Genomic DNA, 14170 nt, shown 5'->3' with positions numbered 1-14170 from the left:
CGTTAAGTGACAACACAGACACTGCCCAGATATGTAGATATATAGATAAATGACTGTACCCGAGTTGCCGTTTTGTCATGGTTTAAACCAATCATAATTCAAACAATCATAATGCACAAATGTATTTGTAATATACGTGATATTACATTTTATAAACAATTGAAGTTGAAAAAAAAAAATTTCCCCAAAAAATCCCCCCACAAAAAAATTAATTGAAAAAATAAATAAAACAATACCCTTAGGACATACCCACGGGAGAGATAGGTGCATTCCAGAAGTTTGGTACGATTTCACAAAAGTTTGAGGGAGTAGTTCAGTGACAAGACAACACAGACACTGCACAGATATATATACTACCCATAATCAACTTTCCTACCCATAACCGTGGTCACATTCTCGACCTTGTCTGCTCTACTGGACTAATTTTGCACCATCTCTGGCTCCGACCTCACCCTCTCTGACCACTTAGCCATCACTATGACCATCAACATCCCCACCCCAGCACCAAGGCATTATCGCACTATCAACTTCCGTAAGCTAAACGCTCTTTCACCTACCTCATTCTCATCCACCCTCTCCGAAAAAATGTCCACTTCTCCCTTCGTTGACCTCCACACCCCTTCTGACCTCACTGACTACTACAACCGCACTCTCTCCTTCTGCCTCGACCAGCTTGCGCCTATGAAAACCAAAACAGTTTCTTTCACCCATTCTGCTCCCTGGTTTACCCCTGAACTCCGCCTGATGAAAACTCGTGCTCACCAACTTGAAAGACTCCGCAATAAAACATGTCTCACAATTCACTCCCAAGCCTACAAGGACCACCGACAACACTACAAAGATGCCCTCTCCCGCACCCGCTCCGCCTACTACTCTCAAATTATCCACTCTGGCTCTGGAGACCCAAAAGCACTCTTCTCTACAATAAACAAACTCCTCAGCCCCCTGGACACCACCACCCAGTCATTCACAGTAGACAACTGCATCTCCTTCCTTTCATTCTTCCAATGCAAAATTGACAACACCCACAACAGCTTAACCACCACCGCACCCGCTCCCCCTCCCCCTCAAACCACCTGCCCCCCCCTTATCCTGCCAACCCCTGTCTCAATTCTCCCCAGTCTCCCCTACTGACCTCTCTGAACTCCTCATCGGAATGAAAACTGCCACCTGCACTCTTGACCCCATCCCCTCCAGCTTTGTCAAGGCCTCCCTTCCTGCTCTCTCTCCACTTATCACTGCAACAATAAACTCCTCCCTGTCTACAGGCATCGTCCCACCATCCCTCAAAATTGCTGCTGTTACCCCCATTCTGAAAAAAACCTGGACTCAATCCTGACACCCTAAATAACTTCAGACCCATCTCCAACCTACCCTTTCTGTCAAAAGTTTTGGAAAGCGCTGTAGCCACTCAACTTAAACATCACCTCTCTGCCAATAATCTGAATGAAACATTCCAATCCGGATTCCGCTCCAACCACAGTACTGAAACTGCTCTCCTCAAAATCACCAACGACCTTCTCCTCTCCTCTGACGCTGGCAACCTCAACATTCTCATCCTCCTCGACCTCAGCGCCGCCTTTGACACCATCAATCACACCATCCTCCTCACCCGACTTGAAACCACCTTTAACATTACCGGCACTGCCCTCTCTTGGATCAAATCATACCTCTCTGACAGACGCCAGTTCATCTCCATCAATAACTGCAAATCCCTCACTGCTCCCCTCCCCCAAGGTGTCCCCCAAGGTTCAGTTCTTGGCCCCCTCCTCTTCATCCTGTACCTGTCCCCCCTTGGTCACTTAATCCGTCGTCATGGTCTCCAATTCCACTGCTTCGCCGATGACATCCAGCTTTTCATCTCCACCAAGTCCATCTCCACCGCCACCCACTCTATCCTGACAAACTGCATCACTGAAATAAAATCCTGGCTTCAAATCAACTTCGTCAAACTTAACTATGATAAATCTGAAATAATCATCATTGGCCCAAAAACGCTCACCAAATCCACCCATAACTTTGCCCTCAACATCGACTGTTTCCCAGTATCCACCTCCCCTCACATCCGGAATCTTGGCATCATCTTTGACCAAACCCTCTCCTTCGACAAATACACTAAACAGATCACAAAGACAGCCTTCTTTCACCTGAAAAACATCGCCTGTCTCCGTCCATCCCTCTCCTCACGGCTGCAGAAACCCTCATCCACGCCTTCATCACCTCCCGTCTGGACTACTGCAACAGCCTCCTCTATGGTCACCCTCAATAATCACCAATAAACTCCAATACATTCAGAACTCCGCTGCCCGTCTACTGACCCATTCCCGGACCCGTGACCACATCACCCCCGTCCTTTACAAGCTTCACTGGCTCCCCATCCCCCAGAGAATCCAGTACAAAATCCTCCTCTTGACCTACAAAGCCCTCCATAACCTGGCCCCATCCTACCTGGCTGACCTCCTCTCCAGACACACTCCCACCCGCAACCTCCGCTCTGCTGGTACCAACCTCCTGACCCCCCCCCCCCCATCCGGACCAAATTCAGATCCTGGGGGGACAGGGCCTTCTCCATCGCTGCTCCCACCCTCTGGAACTCACTACCTCACACCATCAGAGACTCCTCCTCACTCACCACATTCAAAACATCACTCAAGACCCACTTCTTCAACACTGCATTCAACATTTAACCCACAGCATTTAACCCCTAACTATCTCTTCTCCTTCTCCTTCCTTTTGCTTTGATTATTTACCTATTGATTTTTGTCTTTTTGCACTTGTTTTTTGTACTCTGTCAAAGCGTCTTTGGGCTTCTTGAAAAGCGCTATATGAAATAAATGTATTACAAGAACAGATACATTCAAAGTACACCGCCCCCATGCCAAATAATTAAATATCCTACAGCGCGGCATTGCCGGGGCGCCTCCGGCGCCCGGCAATACCGCATTGCAGCTCATTGAGGCTGCATTGGGAGGGAGAGGTGTACACTTTTTTATTTTTTATTTTATATTTTATTGTATACAAGATCGAGGCTCGTGAAAGAGCGAACATTAATCACACAGAAAGACAAACCGACACATAAAACATATAACATCGGGAGCGGTAGACAAGATGGGGAGAGAGAAGGAAGGACACAAACACAACATTATTTTGAGAGCAGGGACCGAGAGACATGGAGACATCGAGAGATCTGTGAGAGGGAGAGGGCATTGGGGGGCGCATGGGAAGGGGGGGGGTGGGAGAGGTATAAAACATATGGACACTGCCAGGACTTCCAGGAAAGAAGTTGGAATTTCAAACAAGGTGGATCTGGGGTGAATTAGCGGGGGTAGAAAAGATCAAGGTTTTGGATGGGGGAAGATAAGAGATGGTGGTGAACAGCTGTTTTAAAGACCTGGAGGGACGAGTGGGATTGAAGGGAGTGAGGGAGTTTGTTCCAGAGGCGGGAGAAAAGAGGAATGAAAGAGTGAAGGTGAGCAGAGAGCCGAGATTTCGGCAGTTTAACCATCAGAGGGTTGCTGGCAGATCTTGTGCGACCTGTAGGAATATTTGGGGGACAGAGCACAGAGAGAGCTGGGGGTGCAAGGCCGGAGAGGAGTCGGTAGAAGACAGAAAGACCACCACCTACCTGCCTGCGGTGAGTGAGTGAAAGGCCCTCAGAGATAGCTTCATCGCGGGAGATTCCAATAATTCTGAAAGCTTTGGTTTCGACAGCGTGAAGCCGAGCTAGGTGTGAGGCAGGAGCACCGGCCCATAGGGGAGAACAGTATTCCATTGAGTTGCGGATGAAAGCCTTGTATGTGGTGAGGAGCTCAGGTGTGCCGAGGAAGGACTTCACACGACGGAGGATGCCCAGTCGGCGACTGGCTTTGGAGGCCAGCTTGGAAATGTGGTTTTCCCAAGAAAGATCATGGCAGATAGTGAGACCCAAAAGCTTGAGCGACAGAACTTCTTGGAGAGGATTGTTGAGAAAGTAGATGGGAGGGTTGTCCAGTCGATCTTTTCGGAGAGACATAGTAAGAGTGTTGAAAGACATGTTCCACTTGTTTGACCAGTCTGTGATTTTGTCCAAGTCTTCAGAGAGTGAGGAGGCTGCAGACTGCCGATCTGAGGGCAGAGGAATGGAGCGGCAGAGAGTGGAGTCATCAGCAAAGAGATAGAGAGGATTTTCCAGAGAGTCGGAGAGATCATTGATAAAGACCAGAAAAAGCACAGGGCCCAGAAAACTGCCTTGGGGAACTCCAGCCTGAACAGGAAGGGGAGTTGAGAGAAATCCATTCAGGGCCACACGTTGACTACGACCAGAGAGGAAGTCCGCAAGCCATGCATGGAGATTTCCATGGATACCATAGAAGGAGAGTTTGGTGAGCAGAGCTGGGTGCCAGACCGTATCGAAGGCACGTGATATGTCGAGGGAGACAGCTCTGATTTCCTGTTTGGCATTGAGGACCTCCATCCATTGTTGAGACAGCAGAAGCAGAATGTCCAGAGTAGAGTGACCTGGTCTGAAACCAAATTGATGATCAGAGATCAAGCCGTTGGAGAAGAGGAAAGATTTCATATCCGAAGCAATGATGGATTCCATGACTTTGCTGATAATTGGGAGCAGGCTGATTGGTCTGTAGTTGCAAGGATCTGTTTTTGCACCTTTTTTGTGTAAAGCGGTAATGTTTGCTGATTTCCAGGATGCTGGCAGATGACATTGAGCAAAAGAGAGGGTGAAAAGGACAGAGAGAGGGTGAGATAGAGCAGCAGAGCAGGATTTTAGGACCCGTGGGCTGATGCCGTCTGGTCCAGTTGCAGAATCAGAGTCGAGGTAAGACAAAAACTCCTCCACCTTGTCAGGAGAGAAGGACACAGAGTCCAGGAGCAGTTGGGTTCGACTGGGAAGGATGGGAACAGAGAGAGATGGGTTTGGGACACAATACTTTGAGGCAAACACAGAGTTGAGGCATTCGGCTTTGTCACGTGCGATGTCAACTGTGTGGCCATTTGAGGTAAGGGAGGGGATGGAGGGGGAACAAACACCAGAAACGGATTTGACCAGACGCCACCAGGATTTGGAGGAAGGAGACAGGTTTGAGAGTTCATTCTTTAGTGTGGAGAGATAGTGCTTCCTGGCACTCCTGAGGGTAGACACACACTTGTTCCGAGCTTGGTGGAAGGAACTGAGATTGCCTTCAGTTGGATTTGCCTTCCAAGAGGCAAAGGCAAGTTGTTTCAGGGCAACTGCCTCACCACAAGATTCAGTGTACCATGGACGGGAGGAAGGGTAAGACAACTGAAGACGAGATGGGATAAATTTGTGCATGAGAGAGAGCAGTTTGCTTCCAGGAAGAATTGATGTCAGAGGCAGTGGAGATGGGAGACCAATCCAGACGATTGATGGCTGCTTGAAGACCGTCCCAGTCGGCCTGAGTGAAATGCCAGACTCGTCGACGCTGAGGAGGCTCTCTGAGAATGGCCAGAGAGATGTCGACTTTGACAAGCACATGATCAGAAGAACCGATTGGAGCAGAAGAAGAGCAGCAGACATTAGCAGGGAAGTTTGTCATAACCAAGTCGAGAAGAGAAGATACTCCATTGGCTGAGATCCGATTGATTGATTGATTCATTGATTGATTAATTGTATCATTGAAATCAATAAAAGATTATCACAAAATATTTTCATAATCAATTGGCTAATAGCATAACTAAACCACCAGTGCTTCATCCAAAGATGTATCTTTTAGAAAATTAATAAAATAAGTCATTTATAAAAAATTAAATAATTAATTGATTACTCAATAAATAATTAATCGATTAATCAATAAATAATTAATAGATGAAATGATTACTCAATAAATCAAAAATATCCTTGATAGCCACATCACTTGGTCACTGTCATGTCCAAATATTAGCTTCCCAGCTCAAAAGGTGCCTGAGATATTGGCCAAATGAGAAAGAAAATAAATAAATGATTAATAATGAAAATAAATAAATAATAATCATTAAAAAATTAAATTATTAATCAATTCGGTCACAGAACACAGAAACCACCACCATTTCATCCGAATCTGTAACTGAATTTTTTATTTTTTTTTAGTAATTAATCGAATAATTAAATAATTAATCGATTAATTGATTGATCAATAAATCAAAAATATCCTTGATAGCCACATCACTTGGTCACTCATGTCCAAATATTAGCTTCCGAGCTCAAAAGGTGCCTGAGATATTGGCCAAATGAGAAAGAAAATAAATAAATGATTAATAATGAAAATAAATAAATAATAATCATAAAAAAATTAAATTATTAATCAATTTGGTCAGAGAACACATAAACTACCACTATTTCATCAGAATATGTAACTTAAAAAAAAAATTTTTTTTTGTCATTAATCGAATAATTAAATAATTAATCGATTAATTGATTAATTAATAAATCAAAAATAGCCTTTGCAGCCAAATCACCTGGTCATTGGCATGTCCAAATATCAGCTTCCTAACTCAAAAGGTGCCTGAGTTAATGGTCAGAAGAGAAAGGAAATTTGATTAATTAAATAAGTACTAAATTAATCGCTAATAATTAAATAACTCCTCAATTTATTGATTAATCAAAAAACAAAAAATACCGTTTTTGAGAAAGGACTTGCTCACTATTGTCCCGAAATTTCAGCTTCCTAGCTCAAAGGATGGCTGAGATATCGTCCGGACAAACAAACAAACAAACAAACAAGAAAGCAAGAAAACAAGTACACATACATTCAAAGTACACCGCCCCATGCCAAATAATTAAATATGCTGCAGCGCGGCATTGCCGGGGCGCCTCCGGCGCCCGGCAATACCGCAGTGCAGCTCATTGAGGCTGCATTGGGAGGGAGAGGTGTACACTAATTGATTGATTAATTGTATAATTAAAATCAATAAAAGATTATCACAAAATATTTTCATAATCAATTGGCTAATCGCATAACTAAACCACTAGTGCTTCATCCAAAGATGTATCTTTTAGAAATTTAATTAAATAAGTCATTTATAAAAAATTAAATAATTAATTGATTACTCAATAAATAATTAATCGATTAATCAATAAATAATTAATAGATGAAATGATTAATCAATAAATCAAAAATATCCTTGATAGCCACATCACTTGGTCACTCATGTCCAAATGTTACCTTCCCAGCTCAAAAGGTGCCTGAGATATTGGCCAAATGAGAAAGAAAATAAATGAATGATTAATAATGAAAATAAATAAATAATAATCATAAATAAATTAAATTATTAATCAATTTGGTCAGAGAACACATAAACTACCACTATTTCATCAGAATCTGTAACTTAAAAACAAAAAATTTTTTTGTCATTAATCGAATAATTAAATAATTCATCGATTAATTGACTAATTAATAAATCAAAAATATCCTTTGCAGCCAAATCACCTGGTCATTGGCATGTCCAAATATCAGCTTCCTAACTCAAAAGGTGCCTGAGTTAATGGTCAGAAGAGAAAGGAAATTTGATAAAAAAAATTTTTATTTTTTTTATTTTTTTTTTGTATACAAGATCGAGGCTCGTGAAAGAGCGAACATTAATCACACAGAAAGACAAACAGACACATAAAACAAATAACATCGGGAGCGGTAGACAAGATGGGGAGAGAGGGGGAAGGACACAAACACAACATTTGAGAGCAGGGACCGAGAGACATGGAGACATCGAGAGATCTGTGGGAGGGAGAGGGCTTTGGGGGGGAGGCATGTGAAGGGGTGGAGGCATGGGAAGGGGGGGGGGGGGGGGGGAGGCATCTCCCAACTGCATCCAGGTCGACTCCATATAGTGAGTGGATAACAGAGATAATGTTGCCATGTCGCAGGCGGTGCTTATTGCTCCCAGTGAGGTGCAGCAATGGCTGTATGGGACACCTTGCTGGTGGTTCCCCACTCACGGTACGGAGTCGCATAAATAAGTACTTAATGAATCGCTAATAATTAAATAACTCCTCAATTTATTGATTAATCAAAAAAAAAAAATACCGTTTTTGGCAAAGGACTTGCTCACTATTGTGCCGAAATTTCAGCTTCCTAGCTCAAAGGATGGCTGAGATATCGCCCGGACAAACAAACAAGAAAGATGAAAACAAACAAACAACCAGAGTGAAAACTGAGTACTCTCTTTCAGTGCGCGTCACTGCCGAGCCCCCTTCGGTGCCCAGCAATGACGATTTGCAATGCCTGGAGATGGCATAGGAAAGGAGCGGTGTACAACAAACAACGAGAGTGAAAACTGAGTACTCTCTTTCAGCGTGCGTCACTGCCGAGCCCCCTTCGGTGCCCGGCAATGACGATTTGCAATGCCTGGAGACGGCATAGGAAAGGTGCGGTGTACAATTATTATTATTATATATATATATATATATATATATACATATATATATTAATCAATTTGGTCAGAGAACACATAAACTACCACTATTTTATCAGAATATGTAACTTAAAAATTTTTTTTTTTTGTCATTAATCGAATAATTAAATAATTAATCGATTAATTGATTAATTAATAAATCAAAAATAGCCTTTGCAGCCAAATCACCTGGTCATTGGCATGTCTAAATATCAGCTTCCTAACTCAAAAGGTGCCTGAATTAATGGTCAGAAGGGAAAGGAAATTTGATTAATTAAATAAGTACTAAATTAATCGCTAATAATTAAATAACTCCTCAATTTATTGATTAATCAAAAAACAAATATATATATATAATATATATACAGTATATGTACAAATAAATATAAATTATACATATACATATATAAAATACATAAATGTATGTACGTACTGTATATATATATATATATATAAAATAAATATAAAATAAATATATATATTAAATAAAAACATATGCGTTAAATAAATAAATAAAATAAATAAAGATGTATTAAATAATATTTTCACAACGTTTCGTTTCACTCACCCATGTAAACCTTTCGGTTATATACCAGTCATTATAGGAAAGTCACATTTCAGTCACAAGTGCATGGGAGGCTCATTGCGTTACCCTGATGATGCCCCGATAAGGGCGAAACCAAGTTGGTAACTGAGTTTTTAATGCACTTGTGACAGTATCTGAATTAACATCTTTATAATGACGTATTCATATCCCTGGTGTTGGGCTAGCGGCTAGGGTGCCGGCTTAGGATCCTAGGATCCTGGGATCCTGGGTTCGAATCCCGGTCAATTGCTGAATTAACGCCAGGGGGGTTGACTCAGCCTGTCATCCTTCCGAGGTCGGCTAATTGAGTACCAGTTCACTGGTAATTCCCTGCTTGTCGTTAAAGGCGGCAAAAAGGGTTGGCGTCAGGAAGGGCATCCGGCCGTAAAACATTGCTTCAAAAAGGGGACCGAAAAACAACAACAACCACAGTTCCCGAAAAAGGCCAACCCCCGCTTGCGGGGAAAAATGGCCTCTAAAGGTGGTTTTTTATAGTGACGTGCTGCGGGATGGCTCTTCCAGAGCTTTGCACTCAAGGCGGACGTACGTGGCGGTGACGTCACGGTGTTCGCTCATTATGTTGGAGCACTAAATTATATATACTCATTTCGTTACTCCCAACTGCATCCAGGTCGACTCCATATAGTGAGTGGATAACAGAGATAATGTTGCCATGTCGCAGGCGGTGCTTATTGCTCCCAGTGAGGTGCAGCAATGGCTGTATGGGACACCTTGCTGGTGGTTCCCCACTCACGGTACGGAGTCGCATAATGACCGATAAATATATATATATACATATATATATATATAAACATATATATATATACATACATATACATACATACATACATGTATATACCCGGCGTTGCCCGGGTTCTTTTTGAATGAATTTATTACTATAATTCAGCTTTTACTCGCGGCCATAGAAGATTGACTACTATAATTCAGCTCAGATTTTAATTGCGAAATGGGCCCAACCCGGGCGAGGTGGCCTCGACCGGCCTCGCCATCTAGCCAATAACCTTCCCGGGGCCCATCCCGACATTTTTTGTTTCACAGGTTTCCTCCTATCTTTCACCATTCAGGAGATTAGCGAGTGCAAACAAACAAACAAACAAACAAAAACTTTCTTTTATATATATAGAAGATATATATACACTACATGACCAAAAGTATGTGGACACCCAAACATCACACATCTCATTCTAAAATCATGGTCATGAATGTGGAGTTGGTCCCCCCTTTGCTGCTATAACAGCCTCCACTCTTCTGGGAAGGCTTTCCACTAGATGTAAGAACATGGCTGCCGGGATTTGGTTCCATTCAAGCACAATAGCATTCGTGAGATCGGGCACTGATGTTGGCGATTAGGCCTGGCTCGCTGTCAGCATTCCAATTCATCCCAAAGGTGTTCGATGGGGTTGTGGTTAGGGCTCTGTGCAGACCAGTCAAGTTCTTCCACACCGATCTCGACAAACCATTTCTGTATGGACGTCGCTTTGTGCACGGGGGCATTGTCATGCTGAAACAGGAAAGGGCCTTTCCCAAACTGTGTCCACTAAGTTGGAAGCACACAATCATCTGGAATGTCATTGTATGCTGTAGCATTAAGATTTCCCATCACTGGAACTAAGGGGCCGAGCCCGAACCATGAAAAACAGCCCCAGCCCATTATTCCTCCTCCACCAAACTTTACAGTTGGCACTATGCATTCAGGCAGTTGCGTTCTCCTGGCACCCGGCAAACCCAGATTCGTCCGTCGGACTGCCAGATGGTGAAGCGTGATTCATCACTCCAGAGAACGCGTTTCCACTGCTCCAGAGTCCAATGGCGGCAAGCTTTACACCACTCCAGCCGACGCTTGGCATTGTGCATGGTGATCTTCGGCTTGTGTGCGGCTGCTCAGCCATTGAAATCCTTTTCATGAAGCTCCCGACGAACAGTTGTGCTGACGTTGCTTTCAGAGGCAGTTTGGAACTCGGTAGTGAGTGTTGCAACCGAGGACAGACGATTTTTATGCGCTCCACGCTTCAGCACTCGGCGGTCCCGTTCTGTGAACTTGTGTGGCCTACCAGTTTGCAGCTGAGCTGTTGTTGCTCCTTGACGTTTCCACTTCACAATAACAGCACTTACAGTTGATCGGGGCAGCTCTGGCATGGCAGAAATTTGCCGAACTGACTTGTTGGAAAGGTGGCATCCTATGACGGTGCCACGTTGAAAGTGACTGAGCTCAACAGTATGGCCCATTCAACTGCCAATGTTTGTCTTGGAGATTGCATGGCTGTGTGCTTGATTATATATACCTGTCAGCAATAGGTGTGGCTGAAATAGCCGAATCCACTTATTAGAAGGGGTGTCCGCATACTTTTAGTCATGTAACGTATATGCATCTATTTTATACAATGACTTAAAATAAGGGCATGTCAGACAGGTGAGCAGGGGGAAAGTTTTCAAACTTTTGGTGAAGAAGGCTTTTCGGTCAGATTATAGATAACGAATGAGATGAATAAAGAAGAGGAGAGGGGAAGGGGTCAAATCAAAGTCTCATTTGACATCTTACGTTCATCCACAGTCTTTTCTTCATCCACACCACAGTCTCTTGATTGCTCTACTGGTGGGTGAGGTTCTTGAAGATTCTGTGATCCGTTCAGAACGGTGTCAACCAAATCCATTTGACCACTTTGCATTCTTAGCTCATTTGTAGCACGCCACTTTTGTAACGTAGGGGCGAGGGCTGGCCGAGTCTCAGAACTTGAACCTCCACACTCTGCCACCGGCATGCTGTGAGTCGTTCCATCATCTGATAAGTCTTTTCCATCTTCCACCTCATTGCAATGCTCATCCATGTCCGTTTTTTCTTCAATCCGTCCATCAAAAGGCGTACTACACAAGGAAGGTGACTCGGGTGCCTCATGAGCAGTCTGAGTGTCATGGGCAATGCCGGTCTCATGTTCAATGTCCTGGATATCTTGCATCCTGAGAGACAGTAATTCGGCTTGTCGCTTCTGCTTCTTCTTCATCTTCTTTTTCTTGTTCTTTGACATTTTCCCCACCTGTGAAGGAAATAAGACATTGCCAAGTGTGGTGCTGCTATATCTTCGCTGCGCAAATAATTTGTGACAACAGTGCTTCACACGTTTCGTAAAACCGTCCTTTGCTGTTACTCAATACATGTATAGATAGACATGCGCTTCTCTCGAGACTTGATAGTTACAGCAGACTTCCTTTAAGATATGAAAGATGATGTGAATTTTGATGAGACCTATACCTCTATTAAATACCACTATATACTATCATCAATACAATTGGCATGTTCATTCAGCTGCATTTCGATGAACATCGTTTGGCTTGCCCATTTGATTACGGGTGGCTATTCACGAGTCGATCTACTCCCTTTTATGCTGGACGGTACAATTGGCTTGTATCTGACAAATGCCCAATTGTTTGGCCTGCTTCGGACTTCCTTTGGTCCATTTCCAGAATTGTTTGCTGGCAAATGAAACTTTTTCATTATATACATTGTGTTTTTCCATTTCATGGGCACTTGTAATGTAAAGTTTTGGGTACTGCAGCATTTTAGGGTAAACAAGCGTTACGCCTAGGTCCCCCGTCGGTGAAGTGATGTGAGTTGACAAAGTGGAAGACGCAGAAAACATGCTATGATATGATATTTCGCTCACAAGGTTCAGACATACATGGCGGCGGCCATCTTGGATTTTGACGTGGCGACCCAATTTTAAACAGCGTCCTTCCTTGTGCCGAGATACACCCACACACCAAATTAGAAGTTGGTACGTCGCTTATTTTTCAAGATATTCATCTCACAAGGGTCAGACATACATGGTGGCGGCCATCTTGGATTTTGACGTGGCGACCCAATTTTAAACAGCGTTCTTCCTTGTGCCTAGATAAAGCCACACACCAGATTAGAAGTTGGTACTTCGCTTATTTTTCGAGATATTTCGCTCACAAGGTTCAGATATATATATGGTGGCGGCCATCTTGGATTTTGACGTGGCGACCCAATTTTCAATAGCGTTCTTCCTTATGCCGAGATACACCCACACACCAAATTAGAAGTTGGTACGTCGCTTATTTTTCAAGATATTCATCTCACAAGGGTCAGACATACATGGTGGCGGCCATCTTGGATTTTGACGTGCCGACCCAATTTAAACAGCGTTCTTCCTTGTGCCGAGATACACCCACACACCAGATTAGAAGTTGGTACGTCACTTATTTTTCGAGATATTTCGCTCACAAGGTTCAGACATATATATGGTGGCGGCCATCTTGGATTTTGACGTGGCGACCCAATTTTCAATAGCGTTCTTCCGTATGCCGAGATACACCTACACACCAAATTAGAAGTTGGTACTTCGCTTATTTTTCAAGATATTCATCTCACAAGGTTCAGACATACATGGCGGCGGCCATCTTGGATTCTGACGTGGCGACCCAATTTTAAACAGCGTTCTTCCTTGTGCCTAGATACACCCACACACCAAATTAGAAGTTGGTACTTCGCTTATTTTTCAAGATATTCATCTCACAAGGTTCAGACATACATGGCATCAGCCATACTAGGGCATGCCCGTACTATATATATATCTAAAATTATATCCCCCCCCTCTATTTACATGAAATGGTTTGGTCCATGTGCGAAATGGTTTGGTCCAAAGCGAACGGCTTGCGAGTACGGTGACAATCCCCCCCCCTCTATTTACATGAAATGGTTTGGTCCAAAGCGAACGGCTTGCGAGTACGGTGACAATCCCCCCCCCCTCTATTTACATGAAATGGTTTGGTCCAAAGCGAACGGCTTGCGGAGTTTGGTAAAGAAATCGCCATAGCTCGGTAACTACTTGTCCGATTAATATGAAACCTTGAAAAGGCACATCCTCGGGTCCCCAGCAATATACCTGGCAAGTTGCAAGTATATCGGACCCGTGGTTGTCGAGAAACAGCGGTCACAGACAAACACACAGACACACACACAGACACACAGAGATTAGTGGAATTATAGATAGATATGGCGGCGGCCATCTTGGATTATGACGTGGGTTGCACCCACACACCAAATTTGAATGCGGTCCTTCGGTTACGCACGCACGCCCGCACGCAAACACGCACGCCCGCACGCACGGATGGACGGACGGACGGACGGACACACGGACGGAGGGGAAAACCATCGTCCCCCTT

General features: G+C 43.7%; 1 protein-coding gene across 2 annotated transcripts in view; it reads right to left on the bottom strand.

Annotated features, from left to right (window-relative positions):
- The window catches only part of LOC137439677 (uncharacterized), a 213439-nt gene that overhangs the window by 66278 nt on the left and 132991 nt on the right, over positions 1 to 14170 (bottom strand). For both annotated transcript variants that reach the window (XM_068135666.2, XM_078768399.1), the window contains exon 10: positions 11529 to 12021. In XM_068135666.2, coding sequence (XP_067991767.2) covers positions 11529 to 12021 — 493 coding nt within the window. The remainder of the gene's footprint in view (positions 1 to 11528; positions 12022 to 14170) is intronic.

Source organism: Myxine glutinosa, chromosome 1, assembly GCF_964187855.1.
Source record: "Myxine glutinosa chromosome 1, kmMyxGlut1.1, whole genome shotgun sequence".
Lineage (NCBI taxonomy): Eukaryota > Metazoa > Chordata > Myxini > Myxiniformes > Myxinidae > Myxine > Myxine glutinosa.
This window is presented reverse-complemented; position numbering and strand designations above follow the sequence as displayed.